This window comes from Drosophila serrata, unplaced genomic scaffold (assembly GCF_035046125.1).
Source record: "Drosophila serrata isolate PLE 108 unplaced genomic scaffold, ASM3504612v1 contig_241, whole genome shotgun sequence".
Classification (NCBI taxonomy): Eukaryota; Metazoa; Arthropoda; class Insecta; order Diptera; family Drosophilidae; genus Drosophila; species Drosophila serrata.
In genome coordinates, this window is record NW_028257139.1 from 2453346 (window position 1) to 2479272 (window position 25927).

Genomic DNA, 25927 nt, shown 5'->3' on the forward strand with positions numbered 1-25927 from the left:
ATAGCGACGCCCGCGACAAAGGCCATAGCTGCTACCTATGAATACCGAATAATCGGTGTGGGGTCTCGATAAGCCCTGTTTTTATAGCCGTTTATTGATTTATGGCAATGGCTTGTTGGATTATAAAATGCAGGAGGTATTTTATCAATATTCTGCATCAAATCGAAGTAGAACAAAAATAAGGCTGAGACATAGTCAGGGTAAAAAGCACTCTCTGTCAGAATTAAGGGTTTTTGTTAGGCTCTGAGCTTAGTCCAAAAATGCTTCGGCGACCAATGGAAATTGGCGACATTGAGTTTAAGTGACCTAATCTTTTTATACTAGCCGCCCACCAAGTGGCATTTATTATCTCCAAATTCTATTCGAAGCATTCCACATCTATCTATAGATTAGAAAATAAAACCGAAATACAATGAAAATCAAAAAACTGTTTTGAATGAAAGCTAGTATGATAATATATATCAATTGGGCTTTTCCTTTACGGTAGCAGACAAGGAATTCTTTAAACAAATGTAGAAAGTACTCAGAGTAATCCTAACAATTGATGAATTTACATAAATGCATAATTTTCAACCTATACATTTTAATACAAAATAGTACAAAAAAAGCAAGTTAATATCTAATAACAAGTGTGATGTGATAGTTACAATTGTGGGTCCCAGCCGGGAAAGAGCATGCACAGATTGCTCGGCAGGGTAGCCTCGTTGATCAATCGTTCCACTTGCGCCTCAACATTTGAATCACCACGGGTACTACCGGCCTCCCTTCCCTCCAGTTTGTTCTGCACCAGAAGCAAAGCACGCTGGGCAACAAGATTAACCGATTCCTCATCTTAAAAAATATACCAAATGTAACTGGGATAGGAGTTGATGGGAAGATATGAACTTACTGGACTGCTGGGAGGGTAGTTGCGAGGACTGCTTCGGTTTGAAAACTCCCCAAATAAAGAGCGGATCGTAGAGTAGTACCTCCAGTATTGTGGTGAACACGGACTTGTAGCGACGCAGAACATGCATGGTGGCCTCACAGGACTTCGCAAAGACACCCTTTGTGCCGCATATTCCCATTGGCGCCACAAAATCGCGGGTCAGTCGGAAGGGAACGGTTTCTGGCGTTGCTTGGATCTTACCCTGTTCAAATGCGATCCCTAATAGAAATATCTATTATTTTAGGTCTCCAATTAGTTTCAGAGACTTACCAAAATCTATATGAATGACTTCTGCAGTCTGCTGGTCTATAAGTATGTTTTGTGTATGTCGATCTCCCAATCCGAGGACGTAGCCCACCATAGAGGTGGTAGCCACGCTGTTCGTGTAAGCCAGGCGCCTTTCAAACCACTCGCCCGGAATAGGGAACTTTTCCAGAAGAAAGTAGTGGAAAACTGGCTTAATATGCTCGCAAATTAGCTTATATACTTCATAGCGTTTCTCCTTGGGCGACTTCAGATGGGTCTGTAAATATTTACGTGATATAGGCAAAATATCTAGATAAACTATAGTTAATCCTACCATCGAGAGGCTGCGGCACTTGTAGTTGGCCCAATCGCTTGGACGATATCGCAAATGAGCGCCTCCTTTGCCATCCCCTACGAGGTAATGACCCACGGGCATGGAGTTGGTGCACCACTCAAGAATGCCACTGCGCATGGACAGAGGCGTGACCTTATAGGTACGCAGCTGCAGCTTACGTTCAATAAACTCCGCATCCTGTTGCAGCAATTCATTCACAATTCCAAAGACCTGCTGCATCACCGCATCCTGGCGCAAATCATCCTTGCCCTTAATCAATTGAGCCCGCGTCTGGCCGTCGGAGCAGATGCACATTACCTTGACGGGAGCGTTCAGGCCGCCACACTGGGAGATCTCGTTGCTCCACTTGATAATGCCTGTGTTGGGGTAATGTATGGTAATTAAAGCAATGATCTATGGACCAGTACATACTTGTTATATTGTATTCCTTGTTGGGCATCACCGGCAGCTCGAGGGTAGGACAGTGAACAGCGTCCAGATTGCGGATACGTCGAACCTTTTCGAACTGCTTGTAGCGCACAGGATCAGAAACTCCTTGATTGTTCTCAGTCTTGCCCTCGTTTGCGAATTTGATGAGAGCTAAGAAAAAAAACCAAGAAGCAGGTAAAAAATACTACCTAATAATGCTTAATCCCAAGGGTACCTGGCAGGAGCGACTCCAGCTGCTTGCTGGTTTCAGCTGCTGAGGAATTCTTTTCACAGATCTTGTCAATAATGAGTTGCGCAATCCCCGCTCGTTCCGTATTGCTGTTCTCTCCATCCAGGTGGGCATAGACCAGCGGATACAGCTGGTAGAAGATGTGGTGCGGATGATCTTGGCCGCATCGCACCAGAAGTTCCGTAAGAATTTTGAGCAGGCTTTTGTTCTTGGAATTAAGCCGACCGGTCAGTTGGTTAGCAGCACAAATAAACTTGTAGCTTGGAGCTGTGAGGATCTCTTCCTTAACACACTGCTGCAACTGCTCGTTGGACGCGTTGGTGAACCACAGCGAGATGATGCGGTAGATGGCGGCGCTTGAGAAGCCACTGTCGAAGCGACAGTAAGCCATGTGGTTGCGGACCGCCGAGCAAAGGTGCTCAGTCAGCTTAGCCTCTATCCTCTGCAACTGCCCTTCGTCCAGTCTGGCATAGCTCTTCATCTGAAGGCCCATAATCCGTCGGTCTCTGTTTTCGCGCTGCGACACCTTTGCAGCCGTCGAACGGTTCTGCTCAATGATGTCTAGCAACGTTTGGTAGTCCTGCGAGTGCCTATACTCATAAAGCTGCTGGTACTCCCTGTCAGCATACTTGGCCATGGCGGCATAGGCAGCTGTTCGGTGCCGATTAGCAAAAGCTTCGAGGTCCTGCCCGATGTTTGAAGTTTTCTCTTTCAGGGCCTCGCGATGGAGTACAAAGTCATCGATCAGCTTTAGCGAAGCGTTGAACTTGTGGTGAAGAACCGAACTCAAGCTCGCAGCATTGCAGTCCATGAGAAACTCGCCCTGCATTCGTAGAGCCGGTACTCGCTGAAGGCAGTAGATAAACTGATCGTTGGTAGTCACATGCTCCAGAATGGCCTTGGCAATCTGATGATTGCCCATTTTTACATTCACCTCGGCATCCTCGAGTAGGACGCTTATCTGAAATGAATAACCAAGATTTTTAGATTACATTAAGAAACATTTTTTAAGAGTATATAGAGAGAGTTATCTAAACGCTTTACTTACCTTTGTAGACTCCGTAATATCTGGCATTTCCCGCAGAACACCGATATACTTCGCTGCTAAGTTCAGCTTGCCCGCTGCCTTGCACTCCCCAATGCCCTTCAACAGGTATGTGTCCACGGGATTTTCCTTGTAAAAATCGGTTAACCGACGTGTCGCTCGTGTACCGGCCATCTTAAACAGAGCAATCTGATGAGCAATGACGTACTCCTTACAGGCAAAGTTGCCGTAATTGAGCTCCAGTTCTATCTGCCATTTACGGAATAGTTGGTTCATATGGGACGGAGGTAGTTGGGTGCCAAACTGGATCTGTATAGCGGAGCGAGAGTTAAGCCGAGTTAATTGTACAGTCCACATTAAGTCCACATCACCTGGCAAAAGTCCTCCGCCTGCTGGAGCGAGCATAGCCAAGTCAGGTACTTGTACACACTCTGCAGGCACTCTACGCTGATCTCTTGCAGTATGTCGCGCACACAGTTGTAGGCCATGTCAATGGCCGATAGACTGTTTTCCTCCTCCCTCTGGCTAATGCTTCTGAGGGCCACAAAGTGATGCCGAGTGAACTCTTGCTCGAAATTGAATGAAGTCCTCGTCCCCAGTTGCTGTAGTTGCTGCTGCTTGGAGTCTGTCAGCAAATCCCATTGGCCTAGGCGCCAAAAGATTTCGTAGTCCGGTTCCGTGCTTTGTTGCTGCTGGAGTTTGGCGAACGACCACAAGCCATTGCCCTTCATAATATCCATGCACAGTTGGCTGTTGGCCTTATCCAGAGGATCTGACTCTAATAGGATAGCGGTCAGGTTGTTGCTCCCACCAAGGAAGTCCACTCGAGAGAGCATGGGATTCACAAAGCCAGGAATAGCATCCAAGCACCCAATGGATTCGTAGGCCTGTGAATATAGGTGATTTTAGGGAATAACTTATTTAAGAGAGACTGATTTCCTAAGTACCTTCTTTGCCGAGGCTTGAAAAGAAACGTTGGTCAAGGGGTTGATGCTCTTTGAGCAAGCCCACAGCTCTAGGTACATAATGCTCAAAAAGTAGGCCTGGCAGTGATTACTAGCCATAACCACATTGCTCAGATCCACGGGAATACTCCAATTATTCACCACTCGTATACATTCGCAGATGTGAAGGAACCTCTTGATGGCGCGCTTGTTGTGAAAGATTTTCGGAGTGGAGCTCTCTGACCTTGAGCCTACAAAGCGTTCGAAAAAATAATCTAACATTGGGCATAGACTTTCCAAGTGCTGCTCCTGATTGTTGGCCAACAATAACTTGATGAACGGCTGCAGGCAGGTCTTGGCAAAAGGCAAAGACTTGGCAGCCAACGCACCGAATTCTAGCCAGCCGCAATCTGTGAAAACATTCGAAACGAAGGCGCACATCCAGGGCTCATAGCTCAAATCTTGAGTGGCTTTCAGTGCAGCCAACCAATCGATGCGAGAAATCTGCTTGTACCCATCCAAGACACTAGATTCCGGAGGCTTGACAGCAAAGATTTTAATGTTTTTAAAGCGACCTAAAAGAACAATCCAATGTAAGTAATGTATAATGAGAATGTACTGAAGTACTAACCCGTAATCTTTGAGCCACCCTGGCTATTTACAACTTGAACGACTACGGAAACCAGAGCATCATGAGTGTGAGGATCAAAGTGAAACAAATATTTCTCCAAGGTCTCACAGATGACGTTCACGAACTTCTCTATAGGGTCCAGATTCTCCGACTGCACAGAAAAATGGCAACGTATTGACAAAACAAATATTTTAAGAAGATTATAGTGTATACCTCCTCAAAGGAATCAAAGTCGGTTTGGAAATAATATGAAACATTTGACAACTTCAGCGGTCCGATTTGAGCCAGACACTTGAGGGCTTCCAGACTGCTCTGCTTGCTAACCGAATCTCTGGCCATTTGAATCAAGCGACTTATGACCTCAAATAATATACGTTCATATTTTTGAAGACTGTCCTTGTGTTCGGCAACCTGTTGGAGAGCATTGTATTCAATAAAAGCATTAAATAAACTTAGTTCTTTAATATTCGGACTCTTACATAGGTTCTCAGGTCTCGCAATCGTTCAGCAGTGGGTCTCTTGAGAAACGAACGTAGATAGTTAGCCACATCAGTCATGTCTTTGCTTGGTTCTAGCCTGGAATTGTATTTCTCTCGCCAAGTTTTTAAGAACTCGCATTCCGTCGTGTCCTCGAGAAAGGAATGCAAATTGATATGGGAATGGTAGCATTCCAGAATCATCTTTACGACTTCACTGGTTTTCTCCTTTACTTCCTTGGCAACGCATTCCCGTCGAAAGCCACTCAATAGCTTAGCTATCTCTGCCATGTGTGTTGTAAACTCCTCATGAGTAAATATTGGCTTGGAGGTCAGCAGTTGTTCAAGAAACGAAAGAGCACACATTTGTACTTGGATGGACTTGGCTGCATTACGATTCGAGAATGTTAATTAATATAATACGTTTAAATACTAATTAAAACTCACTGTGATGAAGATAACGAACCACAAAAAACCAAATGTCGCGAACAAAGTAGGAACATTGAGCGACAGCAGCCTTTGTCTTGACTGCTTCCTGGGCAGCAGCCTCATAAACAGCATCAGCAATTTCGCAATATAGAAACAAATAACGTAATGCCTGACTGGTAAAGCTGGATGTAAAGCAATTGGTTTTCAAGCGACCAAAAAGATCGACCAATATTCGAGGATGTTTGATCTGAAGTGTTGACATAGACTGGATGCGATTGTCCCCTCTTGAAGAACCTTTATGGGAGCCCTAAAAACTTATTTTAGTAAAAGTAGTAATTTAAAAATACTACTTACAATGTGAAGGTTAAGACAATCGAAAAGAGACTCCACCGAAAGTGTATACCAGTTGCTTTCTCTGCTGATGGGCACATTGGAACCCAGTAATCTTTTCATTTCCTGCAGATCGTCACCAAGCAGGCCTATCGCACAGCAAAGGGTCTCCACATTGAGATCAACATCCTTGGCATTAAGCTCGGAGTATCTAAGATTCTCCGAAAGCCTTTGATGATTATCTTGGAACTCCTTAGCTTCGGTTTCGCTGCAAAATGCATTTTTGGCCAAAACATAGGAGGCAACTAGGGGAAGGGCCACCTACGGAAACGGAAGCAATCACTGAAATTTTAGATCGAATTGATATGAACTAGTATAGGTACCTCTTCTCCGATGGACTTGCTGAAGCGTTCAATATCCTCAGTCTTGCCGTATAGAAATACATATGCCATGATCCTACTAGAATGAGCTCTACGGAAATCATTCTTATTTTCATAGCACAGAAAATAGGGGAACCTGTTGGGCAAGTAATACAACAAATGTTTCACTTATTTAGATGACCTTCTCACTTGGAAATGGGCCAGCCCTGTGAGCTCCACTTGTGCAGCAGGAAATCCGTATATGGCCGTATAAGATCTACCAAGGTTCGTCCGTATCCGGGCACTGTACCGCGTAGAGAAAGAAACTCACCTGTGAGAAGAGTAAATACCATTAGACTAAAACTATAAAATCGTAGCATGTAAGGAAACTTACTTTCTGGCAGTCTGCGCAGTGCGCACTGATAAAGCAGCTCCTTGAGAGCAATCTCCTGATGAAATGAGCTCCTCAAAAAAATTGCAATCAGCATTTGTATTATTATGGCATTGCTATTCCGGACTGCGTCCTCGTCGTCGTTTATCTACGAAAGAAAATCTCTTGAGCTACGGACCACTAAGGATATCTCTTACATACAGAAAGCTTTTTGAACTCGATGCTATTGTAGAGTTCGCGACAGAACTCCCAGTGAGTTGGAGAGTTCGCGATAGCATCCTTGGTCACACAATTTGTATCCAGCAAGATGGTGAAGGTGAACAGGGTGGCAAAACGCACTTCCAATGTAGGCATTGTAAAAAATTTCCCCGTAGACTTGCATATCACAGTAAAGTTTTCGAGCTGGTAAATGTCAGGACAACGCTCAGCAATTAGACCCACGCACTGCACGATTTTCGCCGTAAGTTGGGATGTGTAGGACTTCTTAATGGCAATCCTTAGCAGAGAATTAAGGGCCATTAGCATATCGTCCAAGTGATGTTCTATTTGGTAAACAAACTGGAAAATTGCTGAAAGGAGGAGATTTAAGGACAATGAATTATGTGAAAATATAAATCGTTGCTTACTGGGCAAATGGTCGACCACTTTATCGATGACATCCAAATCAAGATGATGAAGCTGAAAGACTGTCTTAAGTTTGCTCACCAGCCAAGTGCTGACTGCATCGGAAATACTTGAGCAGCTGCACAGTTCCTAAAAATATATAATATGTTAGCAAAATCGAGATGAGATGGTAGCCACCCACCTTTGTTACAATAAGCACATCTTGAGGCCGCCATCGCATCGTCACTTTGGTTATCTGCTCAAATGTTTCTTCCTGATGCGAACTGCAAGCACACAATCCACTCAAAATGTGCAAGCACTGAGCAGTTATCGTCAAATGATCTGCATTATCAGAGCGCTCTCGCCGCATGGCTAGAATTTTGTAAACATGTGAATAAGATGTTTAATTAAATAAATATAAAACTTACAGTACAGCTTGAGGGCAGAGCCAATGAATTCCACCATCATTTCTATAGGCTGCCTCTCCAAATAACTGAGTAAAATCGAATTCGATTTAAAGACTTCAAGCACGGCTATTTGAAGCCGCAGAATTTCGCGCAGATCGCTCTCATCCAGCATCTCAGAACAGTTAGCTTTGTACTGGAACTATAAACCATAAATACAAAAATAATATTACATAAATTAAAGTATGAAAGTATCTAATAAAAGTTTTCGTTTTACACCCAAATACCTCGATGTGACTGAGAAAGAGGCCAATTCTTTTGATCAGGGGACAAGCCTCAAAGTTCCCGGAATCGAACACTTTGTAGTGCAAAAGCCTCTCCATTGTGCAGGTCAACCGATGCAGAGTGTTAAGGTTCTTTAAAATGGCCGCGGGTTGGTTATCGTTTACACATTGGTAGTTAAGATTGCGCATAAGGCACTCGTAGTTGGTCTGGTAGAGACAATTCTTTGTTTCGCTCTGCAGCTGAGCAATTGAGACAAAGGGTCGGGCATACTCCTTGTCTAGGCATATCAATTGCTTATTATACTTGTATGCTAAAAGATTTTGCTCAGCGGGAATCGCCTTGGGCTCTGACTTAGAGAGCTCTTCCAGCTGCTGCTGATCCAAGAAGTTGATGATACAGATCGCAAAGGTGTCCGCCTGCAACTTGGCATCTATGCTGGCTATATTGTGTATGACTTGTGTGGCGCTGGTCCTCTCCCCGCACCCGTAGGCCCACGCAATTATGGGCTCCAAGTCTGCGGAGGCTTTGTCCTGACCACACTCTGCAGCATGAATGTAAATCTCCCGAATGGTGGCAAAGCATTCGTTACGCTTCATCATTTCATTTGTGGTGATGTTCTGCACTAGGCTGGTGACTATTTTCGGACTCAGCTTGTGATGCCTGATCAGCAACTGCAGCACCAACTGTTTCTCCTTGATCTCCTCGCTGTTGGTGGTGGTCTCAGTTATCAGGTGGTTCCCCATCCTACTCCACAATTCAGCAAGAAAGCCCTCCTGAATCGACTTCGACTTCAATAGCTCCTGTTCCTTTTCCAGCAGGCTGCCCATGCACAGATGAAGATTCTTCAGATTTCTGGCATTGCCATACATTTGCATTATGTCTGAAACTGTGGCCAGCGACTGCTGGTAGTTGCCCACATTCAGGATGACGCTGCTTATCTGGAGCAGCTCTGTGAAAATGGCAAACCAGACGTCGTTGAAAGTGGTCTCCTTCTTGTCAATAAGAGCGAAAATTTCATCCATTTTATCCGAAGTTTTGGGCACCTTCTTGGGTACGTCACCATCTCCGTTTTCATCCGGTTTTCTGGCCTCCTCCAAATGCCAAAGAACCTGCAAGAAACGTAACTAAAGTATACACTTAAATAATAATTTGTTATTCCCTACAATATACATGACCAACGCTGACATCTTGATAAAGGCCTCTGAAAACTTATCATTGCTCAGTTGTGCTGTCTTGTAACGCGGAAGGGAGTTCTTGCGGATCTCCATGTTTACAATGGTTTTCAGTCGCATCAGAGTTTGGTGCCACGTCTCGTGAACAGGCACGCCAAGTGTATTGAAATCACCCATAACCAGCTTAGGATATAGTGATCGCAACGAATGGATGACGCACTGGAAGAACAGGTTTCGGGTGTCATCGCGGAACACATCCTCGTTGTGGAACTCACATAGCTTTGGCAGGATCTCCTGCATGTGGATGCACAGCTGGTGATGGTAGTTAACCGAAAGCTGACATAGACAAAAGAGTGAGCAAGGATATAAGCAAAGAGAAGTTTTAAGCCCACCTCTGTGACGAAAATCAAATAGAGACGAACAATCTCTGTCTTCCTCGCCCCAATCGCCGTGCTTGCAAAGCTTTTCAGCTCGGGCAGATATACCACCATGTCACAATGCAGTTGAACTCGATCTTTAGCCAGAGTGACTGTCTTTGTGATGCATTTCATTATTGTAGTGTGGAGGAAATTGTCCCCGCCAACATTAACCTCAAACAGGTAGGAGAGGATTCCTAAAAGCCAAGTAATCTAGTTACGTATAAAAGCAAGCTTTGAAAATAAATATTTCTTTACGACTGTACTCGTTGATCTTCAGTTCGCGCACATAGCTGGCAGAAGAGTAAATGCCCCTGTCCAGCAGGCCTAGAATGCGGTCTCCAAAGTGATTAATAACCACCCGCGACTTTATCATTTCCTCGAACGCATTAAAGAGACTTGTCTTTGCCAGAAAGTGGCCACTTCCTGTCGACTCCAAGCCAGCTGAAGAATACATAAGTTAACTAAGGTCCAAGTGCACATTCAATGCTTACCGTCCAAGTTGTACTTGACGATCCTGTCGTGAACATTGCCGTACAAATAAGTCTTGGTCGCCAAGGTTTTGAAGGATTTCTCGTTGGCATCGTGTAAGCTCTGTGCGTGCTATTTATAAGCAAAACTAATGCTTCAGATTGTGTTAAAATTTACGGTGGAAATGTCACAGACCTTGAATAGTCCCTCCTTGGCCACATCGTATAGTCCTGCCCACGACAAGTCGAATCGCTTGTCCAGCAATAGAGCAGTCAAGCTCTCTCTGCAGTTGACCAGTTTTTCCTCCAGCTGTTCGATGGCTTTATTTCGGCTTGATGGCTTATCCGATCGAAGCTCTGCGATGATCCGCTGGATTTCGTTTAAGAGAGCGCTCATTCTGGTGCCAGAACATTACTTTTTTAACCGAAAAGCGCAATTTAAGCTTTGTTTTTTGTTATTCTTCCCGCGGAAAGTGTAGTGTGCCCGGCGGCTTTTCCGTTTATATGGCATAAAAAGAGTATTTCCTCCTCTACGCCAGCTGGGCCCACTGTACCAGAATATGAGGAATCGACTAGTCGATAGGCCTATCGATATCATCGATTGAAGTATTGATTTATCGACTATTTCGCAGCTCTGATAAAAGGCCGTGCGTCTGTATGCATCTGCGTATTTGAAAAAAAAAATCTGATCGAACGTGACCGCTCGGCAGAATAGTGAAGTAGCAATTACACGATTATATTTAGTACTTTCTAACTCAACAACACAAGGTAAGTGCTAAGAATTCCACGCCGTCTTTGTTGTAAGAAGTGCATTTAAACGCTTTTGATCTAACAAAAAAAAAGAACAGTTAACCACGTGTTTTTCGACGTCAATGCCCCCAAGTCTGTTGGGGCAAAACTAATTTCCTTATTCAATCAATACTTGCATAGTGAAATGAGACTTCTCGAACTTTCGACCCCTAATTAGTAATGCCATCATTCACACACATCACTTACACAAACGTGTACTTTTTTCTTGATTTCAAGAAATAATTAAGCTAATGGTAGATAAATATAGTTATGACTAATTACTCAGAATAACGAAGAACAACGTGATTGCCGCTTATCTGGAATATTCCACTGGGAAATGCCGCCTCACAGTCGCATTGCATTTGTATACGGCTTGTGACTGTATATGTATGTGAAAATTCTTGCGTCATCCAACGGGGTCTTGACATTGTTTTTTAATTATCTTCATATAAATCAATGTTCAAATTAGTCATCGTAATTGCTAATTTATTTTAAGTGTCGTTGCGCTTTTTCTGGAATATTCCAATGGTAAAATGTGCGGCTTCTCACACGCACACCGGCGGACGTCAGCGGCACATGCATACTTAATCATACCCACATAACACTCTTCAGAAACATGCTTAATTCCCACCCAGACATGAGTCGGATCCATCTGATAGACGCGGCTGGTTTATAAATAGTCTTCATATCCATAAATCTATATTTTATGTGGGTTTTCAAATATATTTAGATAGAAAACACGTTGCCAACCGGCATCCAAAGTACACGCACGTGTGTGTATTTGTGAGCGGGTAAAACTAATACACACAAAAACAGCCCCTTGTCGGCCTCAGCAGAATGGTTGTCTCTTTCGCACCCATTGTGCACGAATAACCCTCCAAAATGACCTGGCTTCGACAGCGTGGTTTTCTCCATGTGTGTGTGTTTGCTTATTTAGCATTCCAGAATTTTCGTCTTTGTCCATGTGGTTTCTTTACTTTTTTTTGCGCACCTTTCTCGGAAAAAGCCATGGCAGCTGCGTCGGCCGCCATTGTTACCGCGTTTTGGCATTGATCTTGCCGTTTTGAACAAAACTCTCGCTTTGATCGCGTTGGCCGTTAGTCATAACTCGTGATGCGCCAATTTCGGCAACCAGTTTGAGAAATATAGCGAAAAAGTTTCACAAAAACGAAAGCTGTAAAAGGCCAAATAAGATGGCGCTTGTTAGGGGGAAATAAAAAACTATGTTCTGTATTGCCTTGGTGATTATTAAAACACATTGACAACCCTTAACAACAGTATGTAATAATATTTGATCACAGCTGGCGATGACTATGCTGTCTAACTGAAACCTCATTCTATCGTGTCTTATTGCAATTATATACATTTATACAAAATTTAGAGAGAAATATATAAGCTAAAAGATTCCCCCATCGAATTATTTACAGATGTCTAAAGCTCCTGCTGTTGGTATTGATTTGGGCACCACCTACTCGTGCGTGGGAGTGTTCCAGCATGGCAAGGTCGAGATCATCGCTAACGACCAGGGTAATCGTACCACACCATCCTATGTTGCCTTCACCGATACGGAGCGTCTGATCGGCGATGCCGCCAAGAACCAGGTGGCGATGAACCCGACCCAGACGATCTTCGATGCCAAGCGTCTCATTGGCCGCAAGTTCGATGACTCCGCCGTGCAGTCGGACATGAAGCACTGGCCCTTCGAGGTGGTCAGCGTTGATGGTAAGCCCAAGATTGAGGTGACTTACAAGGACGAGAAGAAGACCTTCTTCCCCGAGGAGATCTCCTCGATGGTGCTCACCAAGATGAAGGAGACTGCCGAGGCCTATCTGGGCAAGACTGTGACCAACGCGGTCATCACCGTGCCGGCCTACTTCAACGACTCCCAGCGTCAGGCCACCAAGGATGCCGGAACCATCGCCGGTCTGAATGTGCTTCGTATCATCAACGAGCCCACGGCTGCGGCTATTGCCTATGGTCTGGACAAGAAGGCCGTTGGCGAGCGCAACGTGCTCATCTTCGATCTGGGTGGCGGCACCTTCGATGTGTCCATTCTGTCGATCGATGACGGTATCTTTGAGGTCAAGTCCACCGCCGGTGATACCCATTTGGGTGGTGAGGATTTCGACAACCGTCTGGTCACGCACTTCGTGCAGGAGTTCAAGCGCAAGCACAAGAAGGATCTGACCACCAACAAGCGCGCCCTGCGTCGTCTGCGCACTGCCTGCGAGCGTGCAAAGCGCACCCTCTCCTCCTCCACCCAGGCCAGCATTGAGATTGACTCTCTGTTCGAGGGAACTGATTTCTACACCTCGATCACCCGTGCCCGTTTCGAGGAGCTGAACGCCGATCTGTTCCGCAGCACCATGGACCCTGTGGAGAAGGCTCTGCGCGACGCCAAGCTGGACAAGTCGGCCATCCACGACATCGTGCTGGTCGGTGGCTCTACTCGTATCCCCAAGGTGCAGCGCCTGCTGCAGGATCTGTTCAACGGCAAGGAGCTGAACAAGTCGATCAATCCCGATGAGGCTGTCGCTTATGGTGCCGCCGTCCAGGCCGCCATTCTGCACGGTGACAAGTCGCAGGAGGTGCAGGATCTGCTGCTGCTCGATGTCACCCCTCTGTCTCTGGGTATCGAAACCGCCGGCGGTGTGATGAGCGTGCTGATCAAGCGCAACACCACCATCCCGACCAAGCAGACCCAGACCTTCACCACCTACTCGGACAACCAGCCCGGTGTGCTGATTCAGGTGTACGAGGGCGAGCGCGCCATGACCAAGGATAACAACCTGCTGGGCAAGTTCGAGCTTTCGGGCATCCCTCCCGCACCCCGTGGCGTACCCCAGATTGAGGTGACCTTCGACATTGACGCCAACGGCATCTTGAACGTCACTGCCCTGGAGCGTTCGACCAACAAGGAGAACAAGATCACCATCACCAACGACAAGGGCCGTCTGTCCAAGGAGGACATCGAGCGCATGGTCAACGAGGCCGAGAAATACCGCAATGAGGATGAGAAGCAGAAGGAGACCATCGCCGCCAAGAACGGTCTGGAGTCGTACTGCTTCAACATGAAGGCCACCCTCGATGAGGACAATCTGAAGACCAAGATTTCTGACTCTGACCGCACCGTCATCCTGGACAAGTGCAACGAGACAATCAAGTGGCTCGATGCCAACCAGCTGGCCGACAAGGAGGAGTATGAGCACCGCCAGAAGGAGCTGGAGGGTGTGTGCAACCCGATCATCACCAAGCTCTACCAGAGCGCTGGCGGTGCTCCCGGTGGCATGCCCGGCGGTCCTGGAGGCATGCCCGGAGCAGCTGGTGCTCCTGGAGCTGCTGGTGCCGGCGGTGCTGGCCCCACCATCGAGGAGGTCGACTAAATCAATCACCCCCCATACAGTAACAATTCTCCCAGCTACAAAATACCAACCAAACAGTAGAAGAGTTGCTTAAACAAAACTTGGATTCTAAATTAGAAAATCACTACAAAACATTAAATCAGCCACCAATTCCAATCGGAACAAACGACAACTGCTTCCGAAAATCATTTATAATATTATTTCATACTAGAACAAAACCAAACACTGCTCCATAATAATATATATTATATTATTGTCATCGATCGATCATCCAAACAATATTTGCTTGTACTTGAATTCAATAAATAAATTTGAGAATTGCAATCTATTGAATTGTTATTATTCCCATTCAGGAGAACTGTTTAAACTTTTATATTTTCGATTATTACAAAGCGAAGTAGACGTATTTTAGTGATTGAAATTGTTATATAGGTTACGCTGTACTTTGGATTGTTATCTCGTTTGCTATTTATTCCAGATGATTATCTTATCTTCCGTACTATCTGTGTTAAAGCACAGTGCGTGTGATATTAGCTTTGGTAGACTGGGTGTGGCCTGTTTATAGAGATTAAGTGCAAGTGTTTCTAGAAAACTAACATAGGACAAAGTTATTCTTTTACTAATTACATTCTTTTTTATTCGGACGTAAGCGATCCTATATTTGTCTGTTTTAAAGGAGAATTTAGGTAATTGTACAAATTAAGAATATTAAAGAAAAGGCACGGCTGCAATAGAATGTTCTAGAACATTCCGTCCGCAAATCGTTGCATATTTTTAGGCGGTAATATAATTTTCTACCTTAGGTATTTTTAAATTTAGTTAAAATTAGTAGTGTCGAAAGATTTAAAAATTCATAATACTCTAGTTGAATTATAAATTGTAAGCGTAATTTCTAATCCACCCAAGCAAAATTAGGGTCCTTTTCCTGCTTTGAGGATGGACCACCGATAACGGGCAAGTCACTATTGTTGGGCCTATACAGGCCACCGCTGAAATTGTCCCGGACAGGAAGGCGCCGGTTAAAGACGTTGCCCGCTGTCCTGGGCTTGAAAATGATGTCTCGACCGGCATCTGACTTAAGATGGTTGGACTTGGGAGCACTCACCTGGTCGAGATACGATTGCCATTGCTGCAGTTTGTCTTCCGCTGCCCGTAACTGTTCAATACTGCGCTCGTGACCAGGATTAATACCAATGGGCTGGATGCCGGCGATCTCCTTTAGATCCACCTTAATGGGTGCCAATGCGGAGATGGCCCGCGACAAGCCTATTTGCGAGTGCCGGATTCGGTGCTCGGTGAGATCGGCGCCCAGCAGCTCCTCGTGCGGATCCATGCGTATGGGTATTATCTTGTTGATCACGAAGAGCAGCAAGAAAGTGGAGCAGATGCCCCAGCAGACCAAGCATAAAGCCGATAGCGTCTGAATCCCTAGAAGGTACCAGCCTCCGCCCTTGAACAATCCGCTGCGACCGTTTGTCGTGTCCAGGGGAATGGGATTATCGGCGAACAGACCCACGGCAATGACACCCCAGATTCCGCACACTCCGTGCACGGCACTGGCACCTACTGGATCGTCCACACCCATACGGTCGAACAGTGGCATGGCCAGGACGCAGAATAGTGAGCCGATGGCTCCGATCACTAGCGCCTCCCAGGCGCGGTACAGGAAACAGCCAGCTGTGATTGACACCAGAGATCCAAGTACACCATTAATAAGGTCCATGATGTCCATGCCGCCTCCATGGCGCCAAAAGGAGTAGCTTTTGGAAAATGAAGAAGATGAATATACAAAAAACAAGGTCTTAATTACATACATTGAGCTTATAAATCCGCCGCCAAAGGATCCCATCATGGTCATAACGGCCGCCCTAGCCGCATACTGCCACTTGGACCCACTCACACCGTAGGTGCTGCCCGAGTTGAAGGCCAACCAGCCCCACCAAAGGACGAAGAGACCCATGCAGGCGTTGACGGGATTGCCCAATGGCAGGGGGTCGTAGCCCTCTGAATAGCGGCCCAAGCGAGGTCCCAGCATGGCGGCCGAGGCGAAAGCGGAGGCACCTCCAATTAAGTGAACCGGTCCGCTGCCCGCAATGTCCACGGCGCCTAGCTTGTTAAGGAACCCGTGCTCCCCCCACACCCAGCCCGCGGGTATGCAGTAGACAGCGGTGTTTAGGAACGAAAATAGACAGTAAGCTTTAAAGTTGCAACTGAAAGGAGAGGCAGTTTGGATTATTAAAAAACAAAAGTTTTTAACTTAAAGCCAAACCTACCGTTCTGCCATGGCGCCGCTAACGATAGTTGTGGCCGTGGTGGCGAAAGACAGCTGGAACAGGAATGCTGCAAAGATCTGTCCCATCAGAGCATCGCCTACCGGTGGATCCAGCAGAAAGTCCCCGATAGCAATGAAGGGATTGGAGAGTGGGCCTCGGCCAAAGCTCATTCCATACCCGAACAGCCAGTAAGTGAAGCCACCCAGCACAATATCGATCACATTCTTCATCATAATGTTCACCTCGTTCTTAATGCTTACACAGCCGGACTCCAGCATTCCGAAGCCCGTTTGCATGGTGAAAATGATGAAGGAGGAGGTAAGCACCCAGTTGGTGTCCTCAACAGAGAGGTCGTACATGCCTGGTATTACATAGGTGCTGTGATTTTTCGCGACTCCTTTTGCCGCTGCCAGTGTGCCTGTGGCGTTGTTCATGTCCGTTGACTCTCTCAGCCGTTTGCTGACTGTCAAAATCGGAGTCCAATTGGTAGGAGCAGCTGCCTGCAAGTAAATGAAAGTTTCAAATTACCTCTACACTTGGTTTAAATGCAACTTAATCGTCGTTCAGCAAATCGCAAATTATTCCATGTGCGTGTTGTTTGCGCACCCTCTAATCTCTTACTGTTGTTGTTGTCTGACCCTTAAAGTTTATACTTGACTTTGGGGTCGCATGCCGAATGCATTTTGCAAAATTAATGCGAGCATTTTGGGTAAATTGAATTTAACAACCATTAGAGAAATACGATATGTATTTAGAAAACGTCAATGTTAGAAAATTCCTTTAAAATCACAATTAATTTCGTTGAATAGAAATAGTAAAGTTAGCAAAGGTATCACTGAAATCGATTTGAATTTCAAATTATTCGAAAGGTTGTTTTAAGTTATTTGCTGATTTACGAAAAATGTATAAAGCATATTGGTAATATGGTAATGCTTATTGGCTTAAATTAAATTTTTTAGTAGACCAATTGTTGTTCCAAACTAGGTTCCCTAAATTAACTTAATAATCTGTATGAATTCTTTGTTTATTCTGAAGATAATTCAGAAATTAACGACTTACTTTTTAGAGAATTATGTATAACAATATTTTCTGCCTCCTCCGATGATCACAAACAAAAAACTTTTGAAATGCAACGGTTACAAGTTTAAATGACTCCCACGCGAACGATTAATGCAGCCCTGGAACTTGACGCGTCAAGTGGTTCCAACAGCCAACGGTAACTTAACGGGAACCCTGGAAGCGGAACTTCTGAGCGAAAACTCTCGTTCGGTTCGTCGTCGTCGGTGGTTGTTGGTATTGCTCGAACGTTCGCAAAAAACTGTTGAAAATACTTGGATAAAATACTTGTGTGACAAAATAGTAATTTAGCAACTAATTCTGTTGTGTGAAGAGTTCTAAATAGCGTGTGCAAAATGTATTTTTTGGCATTGCTTGCGTTCATTGGAAATGCCAAAGGTAACGGGAACGGTCCAGTGGGAAAAACTAATGTGAAAAATTTTATACACACACACACAGACAAACGAGCATGCAAATTTAGCCCCATATCCTGACAATGCGAAAAAGGTTGAGCTTTTTAATGTACAAATCTGTCGATTAAAAGAATGTTAACTGATTGAGAGTGAACACAAGGTTTTTCAACAAAATCAATTTCGATTGCTCGGATTGCTCCTTCAGCGATAATTGGAAATATGGTCCATGGCCACAGAGTTCACAATTTATGGGACACGGGGCACACACACACAGTCAGAGCCAGCACTCACCAATACCAACCCACATTCTGCGCTTCGTTTCGCTCTTTTTCTCAGCGGAGCAGAAGCAGAATCAAAGAGGGAGAGAGAGAGAAAAGGGGCATAACGGTTTTTTGGGTGGGGAAATGGAAATGGCAATACGAAGGAAGTGGCCTGCAAAATTTAGCTTTGGTCCTGTATGTACATATGTATGTATATATACATACATGTGTCTGCTTTGTGGTGGGCGGTTGTTTGGGGGTGGTGTGTGTATGGTGTTTATTTTTTTGCATGTATACTCGGCTCCTCTGTATGGGTGTGAACTGGGTGTGTATGTGACACGCGTGTATGTATTTATCACACACACCTACACACCAATTTCACTTGGAAACTCTCGAATGTACGGCAACATTTTTTTGCGATATTTTTCCTTTTTTTTGTTGCGGGGGCGTAACGCACGCCTGTTTGCCATTTTCGTTCGTGCGTTTCCTGCCCAGAAATTCGCTTTCACCTCCTCCTCCCTCTGCCACTTATACGGTCTTCCGCTGCATACACATGGACATATGTATGCATGTATGTATATTGCTGAGAGTGTGTATGTGCATGTATATTTGTTTTTAATTTGAATTTCCTTTTGCTGTTTAGCATTTAAATGATGTCGAAAATGTTATGCGTTTGCATTTAATTTCATTCAAGTGATAAATATTGTGGCCTTTCCTCGCGTCTCTCCCCATCTCATTTTCACTGATTTACTCTCCACGTTCCTCGATTGAGCGGAGGATTTACAGCACCTGCTGCACTTTGTCATTGCAGCTGTATGTGCTCCTTCGGTATGTGTTTGTGTATTTGTGGTTTGGTGGCGCAATTTTAAATCAGCAAAGGCGAAAGTTGGTCAAGTGTGCCAAAATAAAGAATTCAACATCCAAGCATTCGAGTGCGCGTCTATAGGTGCATATTTGTGAGGCTGTCCTGCATATTCCAGATCCTTCTACCGCTGAAGATTTTAGCTACATCTTTGCCAACATAAAAGAGAGTCTACATATGAACATAAATACATATATATACAAATGATTTTCATTTCAATTGGCCTTGTTAATTTTATAAAAGCAAAACTCGAATCCGTCAGTTAAAATTCTTATTTAAGTTAGCTTAGAACGAAAATTGCTTAAGCTTGCTGCGTATTTTATATCAGAAAAGTATGCTACAAAATCATTGAACCTTTTGGATTGCATTTAAATGCCAAGTGATATCTGTGACACTTTTGAGATGTTATTATTCATTTAAAAGATTGGGTTCACATCTAAAGTCGTTTGGACTTTTTTTATTGTAATTATTTTTCTGATATAATAATAACATATACATACTCTGTATTTAAAAACAATAAATAAAAATCGTACTCACTTAATTACAGGGCGTTTGAAATGCTTTACAAATCCATTAAAATGCATATAAAAATATGAAATAATTTCTTTTAAAGCCAAACAAGAGATAAGTTTTCTTTTTACCAAAACGTAATATTTTGAAGGATACATTTAATGCATTTAAATTTTCGAGATTCGAGATTTTCAACTTTTGTAGAATACAACATTTAGTGGTATTATTATCTGTTTTGAGAAAGAATTTACTTTCACCTTTGAACAAAAAGCGGGTATTCAAGAATATATCTTGAAAAATACCGTTGGTAACACACAACATTTTAACAATTAAAACCATGAGCTTGGATTGATCCGATTTTTTATTTGATTTGATTTTTTGGATCTTCTGCAGATGGAAACGCGGTGAGCTCAAGCCTAGTACCCGGTGGCCACTGCCGCGACTACAATGGGAAGTTATACGAGACGGGCATGCACTACATGCCCGGACCCGACTCCTGCCGCCTGTGCACCTGCGACAGCGGACTGCCCAAGGCCTGTAAGATGGTACTCTGCGAGGCGTTCAGCAAGTGCAAGTCTTTTCAGACCGTTGGTAGCGGCAATAATTGCTGCGAGGTGATCTGCCTGGACGACCAGTTCAGCGACGGGAGCACGGACTTTGGCATTTGACTGGTGGCCAGTGGCATCACGGCCACGCTCTCGCTTTCATTGCTCTTCTTCCTGGTCAATCGGTTGCGGCAGCGCAAGATGCGAGCGCGAGAGAATCGCCAGAATGCTGAGGATCAGCGCAGCATCGTGGGCAGCATTGGGTAAGTGTTCCATCGTGTCTGTGTTCAAGGAGATGATCTGATGTTTTTTTGCACTTCAGTTACATTGCCGGAAACATGGGCTACATGGAGGGCAATCTAAGCGCCATTGACTACTCCTATGGCGGCGCTGCCACCCACTATCCCTTGTGGAAGCCGCACTTCCCGCGAGGCGAAGCTCCACCGCCTTATGAGGAAGCGGTGGCTATTTCACAAGCGGAAGCCTTGAGCGCACAGTGCACGGTGAGCCTACCAGCCAGCAGCTCTCAGAGAGCGGTGGCCACTGTCAGCCAGCAACAGCAGCAGGCGGTGGCTCAAGCCCAAGCACAGGCTCAGGCACAACAGATCCAGGCGCAGGTACAGGCTCACCAGCACCTTCAGCAGCACACGCTTCAACTGCATACTCAGCCGCAGCAGCACCACCAGCCGTATACCCAACAACTGGTCGCGCATCCGCATGCTCAGCATAGCCACCAGTTGGCCGCGGCCGCTCCAGTACTGCCCCAATCGAACCAGTACACCCAGAGCACCACAAACTTGATTAACATTAACATCAACAGTGGCGGAGTAACCACCATAGCCACCGGGGAGAACCACCAACCGCCTTACAGCTTGCAGAGTGAGCAGCAGCAGCAGCAGCAGCTTACCTTGGAGCAACAGCATCATCAGCAGCAGCAGCAGCAACAGCAACACCTTATGCAGCCTCCGGTAAGCAGTGGATCTATTTGTCTGCAGGCCATGCCAAAGCCGCCAGTCTCCGCGGAGTGTAGCTACAAGAACTGCCATCTCAACATCAGCGCCAGTGTGACCACAGCGGCGGCCAGTTCGAGTTCGGCTGTCTACTCGACGGGCCGCAGGACGACACCTCGCGGATCGCAAGAGCTGCTCCACCAGCTGCCACAGCAGCAACAGTATCTCACCGTAGCCGACGTGGAAATCAATGCAAGCGCCAGTGCCGCTAGCTATCATTCCCTACCAGCAGCCAGTGGGGAACTTCAGGCCACGCCCACTCACGCCCAGGTGTTGCAGCACCAGCAGCAGCAGCAGCAACATCTGCTGGCGGCCATATCCTCCCCGGCAATGGAGCTCCTGCAACCCCTGGAAATTGCTACAATATCAGCTACACCAGCGTCAAGTACAGCGGATTCGGTAACGCAGACGACACAAATGCCTCTGCACGGAACCCTAAAGAACAGCCAACAACAACAGCAGCAGCAGCTCAGCAAGACTCCATCTAGTTCGCGTCGCTACCATCGCACGATTCCGCGATATTTCGCTGTGGCCGATCCTCTGCAGGTAAAGCCGAAGACCAGCAACAGCTCTACATCCACATCGGAAGTGGGCACAAAGCAGGCCAACAAGAAACCCATGTGCCAGTGTCCCATCCAGCACGTACCGATGACCTACATGGGGAGCACTGCCAACGCCAATGCCTTTCTTAGCGGAGCTGGCAAGTTGTTTGCCACCACCTCAAGCAGCAGCAGCTCGACGCCCACCTGCTCCCTGTCACCGGGGGCGGCGACATCTGGCGGTGTCCGGCATGCGGCCACCTTAGCCTATGGACAGCGAGCCAAATCATCGACCAATCTGCAGCAGCACGCCCAGGACTTAATCACGGCAGCGGCGGGTGGAGGGACTTTAAGGCGGAGCGGATGTGGCCACGAGCCAAAGATAGCCACCATCTCCAAACAGGTGGGCGATGAGACTCACAGTCCGCATCTCGTATCAGGTGGCGGGGTCAATGTGTCCGCCATCATTCCACCGCCTCCGCTGCAGCATCCCGAAGAGGTTTCCGCCCCTCCGATTGTGCTGGGACGCGTTCAAAAGCGTTCATCCAGTAGCTCTGCGGAACGGGGTCGAAGTACGAGTGGGGGGAGCGGTAGCGCTAACGGGGGACGTAGTGCGTCCAGCGGGGGCGGTGATTCCCTCTCCAGCGCGTACTTGAATCGAAAGGTGAGTTCGAAATGTAAGTAATCCCTTTGTGAGAGCTTGACATGGCGGGGAATGAGATCGCAGTCGAAATTGGAGCAGAGCTACACATATTGGTTTCCGAAGATTATCTCTCTGGTTTCATTCCTCGATTTGGATATTTGTAGTTTTGTCCCGTGGCTAATCCACCGGTCTCTTTCAGGTTGATGCCTACTTGAGTTTGACGCAGAAACAGCAGCAACATTTCTATAACCAACAACAACATCAGCAGCAGCAGCATCATCAAGATCTAAGCAATCCGACTTTACCACCGAAACTCTACAAAAGCCTAACGAATTTAAAGAGCGCCACCGTGGTCACCACATCCTCCTCCTCCTCGTCCGCCAGCGGCAGCAACGCCGTGTCCACCATCTACACCCTAAGCAAGCCGTCATCCAGTGGGCAGCGCAAGGAGCAGACTCCCACGCTAACGCTGCCGCCGGCGAGTCCGGGCGCAGGATGCGGAGAGAAACTTGCCAGCGGAAAGATCAACTCGAGCACATTCTATCCGCTGGCCAACCACGTCACGTACACACTGCCCAAAAACATCAGCGGAAAGGTATCCTTGAACAGCACCATCAACAGTGTGGTCAGCAAGGTGCCCTCAGTGATCAGCATTCCGCCGGACAGCAGCTCGATTGGCCAGGGAGGAGCTCCGGCAAAAAGCACCACACTGCCAAAGATATTGCGGGTCAAGCGAGAGACTGGAGCAGGAACGGGCACAAGTCCGGCGATTGCCCATTGCCAAATGCCAACGTACCCGTTGACTCCAAAGAGCAACAGCAGCGGCGCCGGCTCCGGGGGATCCAGCAAACGATCGCCCAACAAACAGTTACCCGTGTGCACCACTTCGAAGAATTGTCTGAACCCCAAGGAGCACTTTCTGCCCAACGACACCAGCTTGGATGATGACTACCTTAGTGAGTGCGAGAACTGCAAGATAGCCCAGAGTGCCAAGTATTATTTGGATGCGGAAATGAACGGTGGCAGCTCGACGGCCTCGCACCAGGAGACGATGACTCTACAGCGCAAGTCGCTGGAGGAAACCATGGAAGAGCCCCACGACAGCTACTACCGGAATACGCACACTCTGCCCAGTAATGCCAAGAAGCATGGGTAAGTCTTATTATCTACAATTTAAGAAAGTAAAACAACTCTAATTCCTGTTACAGTTCAGTTAGTAAAAACAACCGGGAGTCTTGGCAGTTCTCGACGATTCCCGCTGCCAGCTCATCGGAGGAGGATGTTAACGAATGAGATTTAAGCCATTTTCTTTAAGATGCCCGATCGATCCCATGCCCCGAAGCGCATCCTAAAGAAAACGCAGGCTCCAAACACATCCAAACACTATCCCAATCCCCGGAAGGCAAATAAACTTGAGTAGAGCGAAGTTAAAACTACTAAAGGCTGCTGCAAAGAAGGATAGAAATCGTGTGTATATATATATAACTTGAATATACTATAATTTATGGCAAAAAATATGTGTGAGTAGGAGGTGGCAGAGTAACCAATTGATTGTTAGATATTAGCTATGGCGATAAGCATCAACCCAACAGCAGCATGTAAGTCCGCGTGTTTGTTAAATGCACACCTGTATGTATATCTATGTATGTATGTAATTGAATCTGTATATTATGCGATAGAATAAGAGAGTCAGGCCGAGGAAATAAATCAATTATAGCCCATGCATTATTAGCGGAACTGTTAAATATTTAGCATATATATGTATATGAAATTGATAATTAGGATGTCAAGCCCAACTGCCATCTGCCATTTTGCCAATGTTAACTGTCAATAATTGTGTATGTATGTAAAATCTAAACAACTTTTTATATACTATATAGGTAGTGACCAAAAGTCAAGGTATTCTTCCCCTGCAGCTGCACCGAACATTGCACAAAACAACTTGTAGGATAAACCAATTGACATCTGCATATACATACATACATATATGTAGAGGAAAGAATAGAATACGTATTAGAATTGAAATCTCATTCCGACATTGCATTCCATCCCATTTGCCCCGCTTTATAAATACCAATTGAAATTGTAATTTTTTTTCCAAAACTGAATCGAAATGAATGTACCATATAAAATAAAAGAAAACTAAGTCAGTTTATAGGAGTAAGAAATCGTTTTTCGAACATGCTAGGCGTAGGCGGTGTGAAGGTTTATAGACATTAGACGGTTTCTTGATCGATAACGAAGGACTTGCTAGAGAATAACTTTCGTTTGCTTCTTAATGACAGTCTAATGCCAACGATACGAGCACGATATATAAGCATATAAGTAAAGTATATGAAATACAGGTAGAGGAGTATTAGGGTCTTGAAAGGAAAGGCTCTCTATTAAAGAATGAATTGTCTGATTTAATCAATTTTGCAAAAACTAGTCGATACTAAGCCAGGAGTTATGCAAGCAATTAATCAAAGCCTATCTTGGACAAACGCCAAAGTTACCCGAGAGGAAATTTCCCTGATTTTAGACTTAGTTTTCTTATATATAGTATATTTTAGTTCTAACATTCTCCAAGGACAAGGACAGGAACTTGGCAATGGTTTTTGTTCCGCTTTTGGTTGTAATCGATCTCAGACCTGATAAACTGTATTGTGTTCAACGGATGCTCAAAATAGCTGTAATACATTCTGATAAGTGTAAATGGTACAATTTGTTGCTTAAGTTCGTACTTACTACATATTGTATGTTCAACGAAGACTTGCTGTTATCAAATGCTCAAAGCGTGTACTGACCACAACGCAATCGTGTCGCCCCAAGAACCCGGGGAGAGTAGTTTAGCGAACAAAAAAAAATTAAAGTATTACAAAACTTACTCAATAGTATTAAATAAACTAAAATCAAACGTTTTTCAATATATACTTATTAGTCGAGTCGAGTCGTTTATCAAAATTTAGTTTCCAACTATTCAATGAACAGAAAAACAACATATGTACATCACGGCTAAGTACGAATTTTTATTCAATAAGCTACATATATATTTACTATTAAACGACGTCTCAAGAAAACCAAATATATTGAATTAACACGCTAAAAATACTTGGTAATGGTAGTATAATAATTGCAAACCATAAACAAGAAATAATAATTAAACTAGTGTGTGGAATATAGTTAAAACAAATTTACCAAAATCGAATAAAAACCAAACTCGTTTCAACCCACAAATTATTCAATACAATTCAAGTCGATATTGAGATTTGTATGGATAATTGCTTAAATAAACCAAAATATTACGAGTATCAATGTGTTAATTGAACAAAAGTCGTATTGTAACTATTTAAATTTAATTGCAACTAAAAACTGGAAAAATAAATTGGTCTATAATGAAAAATAATAAATCTGATTGTGTGTTTGGTCTGTATCCTATGGATAAATATCGTGTTGACTATTGATATAAGCGAAAAGTTAAAAAAATAAGACAAAATCTAAACCGAAATTGGTATACCCTTGCTGCCAACATTAATCTGAATTC

General features: G+C 45.0%; 5 protein-coding genes across 10 annotated transcripts; 3 read left to right on the forward strand and 2 right to left on the reverse strand.

The window, feature by feature from the left end:
* Nucleotides 1–570: 570 nt before the first annotated feature.
* On the reverse strand, nt 571–10870 carry tefu (Serine/threonine-protein kinase tefu). 2 transcript variants are annotated; one of them, XM_020958491.2, is made up of 27 exons: nt 10339–10870; nt 10167–10275; nt 9931–10116; nt 9649–9869; nt 9248–9592; nt 8087–9193; nt 7824–8001; nt 7598–7767; nt 7419–7545; nt 6994–7361; nt 6796–6940; nt 6612–6732; nt 6426–6558; nt 6067–6363; nt 5731–6019; nt 5287–5669; nt 5021–5218; nt 4808–4958; nt 4180–4751; nt 3604–4119; nt 3236–3541; nt 2173–3148; nt 1941–2108; nt 1509–1885; nt 1199–1451; nt 890–1147; nt 571–831 (listed from the first exon to the last, which is right to left on the reverse strand). In XM_020958491.2, the coding sequence occupies exons 1-27, from the start codon at nt 10537–10539 to the stop codon at nt 644–646; spliced, it is 8343 nt and encodes a 2780-aa protein (XP_020814150.2). In that variant the 5' UTR covers nt 10540–10870; the 3' UTR covers nt 571–643. The 2 variants fall into 2 exon arrangements, with proteins under 2 accessions (XP_020814150.2, XP_086687991.1); XM_086831865.1 differs by lacking the exons at nt 6426–6558; nt 6612–6732; nt 6796–6940; ... (8 more) ...; nt 10167–10275; nt 10339–10870 and having other exon boundaries at nt 5731–6006; nt 6067–6188.
* Hsc70-4 (Heat shock protein 70 cognate 4) lies at nt 10698–14618 on the forward strand. The gene is made up of 2 exons (XM_020958492.2): nt 10698–10910; nt 12359–14618. Exon 2 carries the CDS (start codon nt 12359–12361, stop codon nt 14312–14314), a length of 1956 nt encoding a protein of 651 aa, XP_020814151.1. The 5' UTR covers nt 10698–10910; the 3' UTR covers nt 14315–14618.
* Nucleotides 14614–17909, reverse strand: Amt (Ammonium transporter). Of its 4 annotated transcripts, none has more exons than XM_086831866.1 (4): nt 17626–17909; nt 16567–17066; nt 16108–16503; nt 14614–16053 (listed from the first exon to the last, which is right to left on the reverse strand). In XM_086831866.1, the coding sequence occupies exons 2-4, from the start codon at nt 16998–17000 to the stop codon at nt 15186–15188; spliced, it is 1698 nt and encodes a 565-aa protein (XP_086687992.1). In that variant the 5' UTR covers nt 17001–17066; nt 17626–17909; the 3' UTR covers nt 14614–15185. The 4 variants fall into 4 exon arrangements, with proteins under 4 accessions (XP_086687992.1, XP_086687993.1, XP_020814026.2 ...); XM_086831867.1 differs by lacking the exon at nt 17626–17909 and adding an exon at nt 17188–17315; XM_020958367.2 differs by lacking the exon at nt 17626–17909 and adding an exon at nt 17173–17286.
* On the forward strand, nt 17822–20475 carry LOC147643891 (uncharacterized). Its single transcript, XM_086831870.1, has 2 exons — nt 17822–18021; nt 20061–20475. The coding sequence occupies exons 1-2, from the start codon at nt 17979–17981 to the stop codon at nt 20333–20335; spliced, it is 318 nt and encodes a 105-aa protein (XP_086687996.1). The 5' UTR covers nt 17822–17978; the 3' UTR covers nt 20336–20475.
* LOC110188650 (uncharacterized) lies at nt 20061–25794 on the forward strand. Of its 2 annotated transcripts, none has more exons than XR_015271416.1 (4): nt 20061–20475; nt 20535–22438; nt 22604–23556; nt 23613–25794. XR_015271416.1 is itself a non-coding variant. In XM_020958427.2 (4 exons), the coding sequence occupies exons 1-4, from the start codon at nt 20414–20416 to the stop codon at nt 23695–23697; spliced, it is 2991 nt and encodes a 996-aa protein (XP_020814086.2). In that variant the 5' UTR covers nt 20061–20413; the 3' UTR covers nt 23698–25794. The 2 variants fall into 2 exon arrangements, 1 of the variants encoding a protein (XP_020814086.2); XM_020958427.2 differs by having other exon boundaries at nt 20535–22425.
* Nucleotides 25795–25927: the final 133 nt, after the last annotated feature.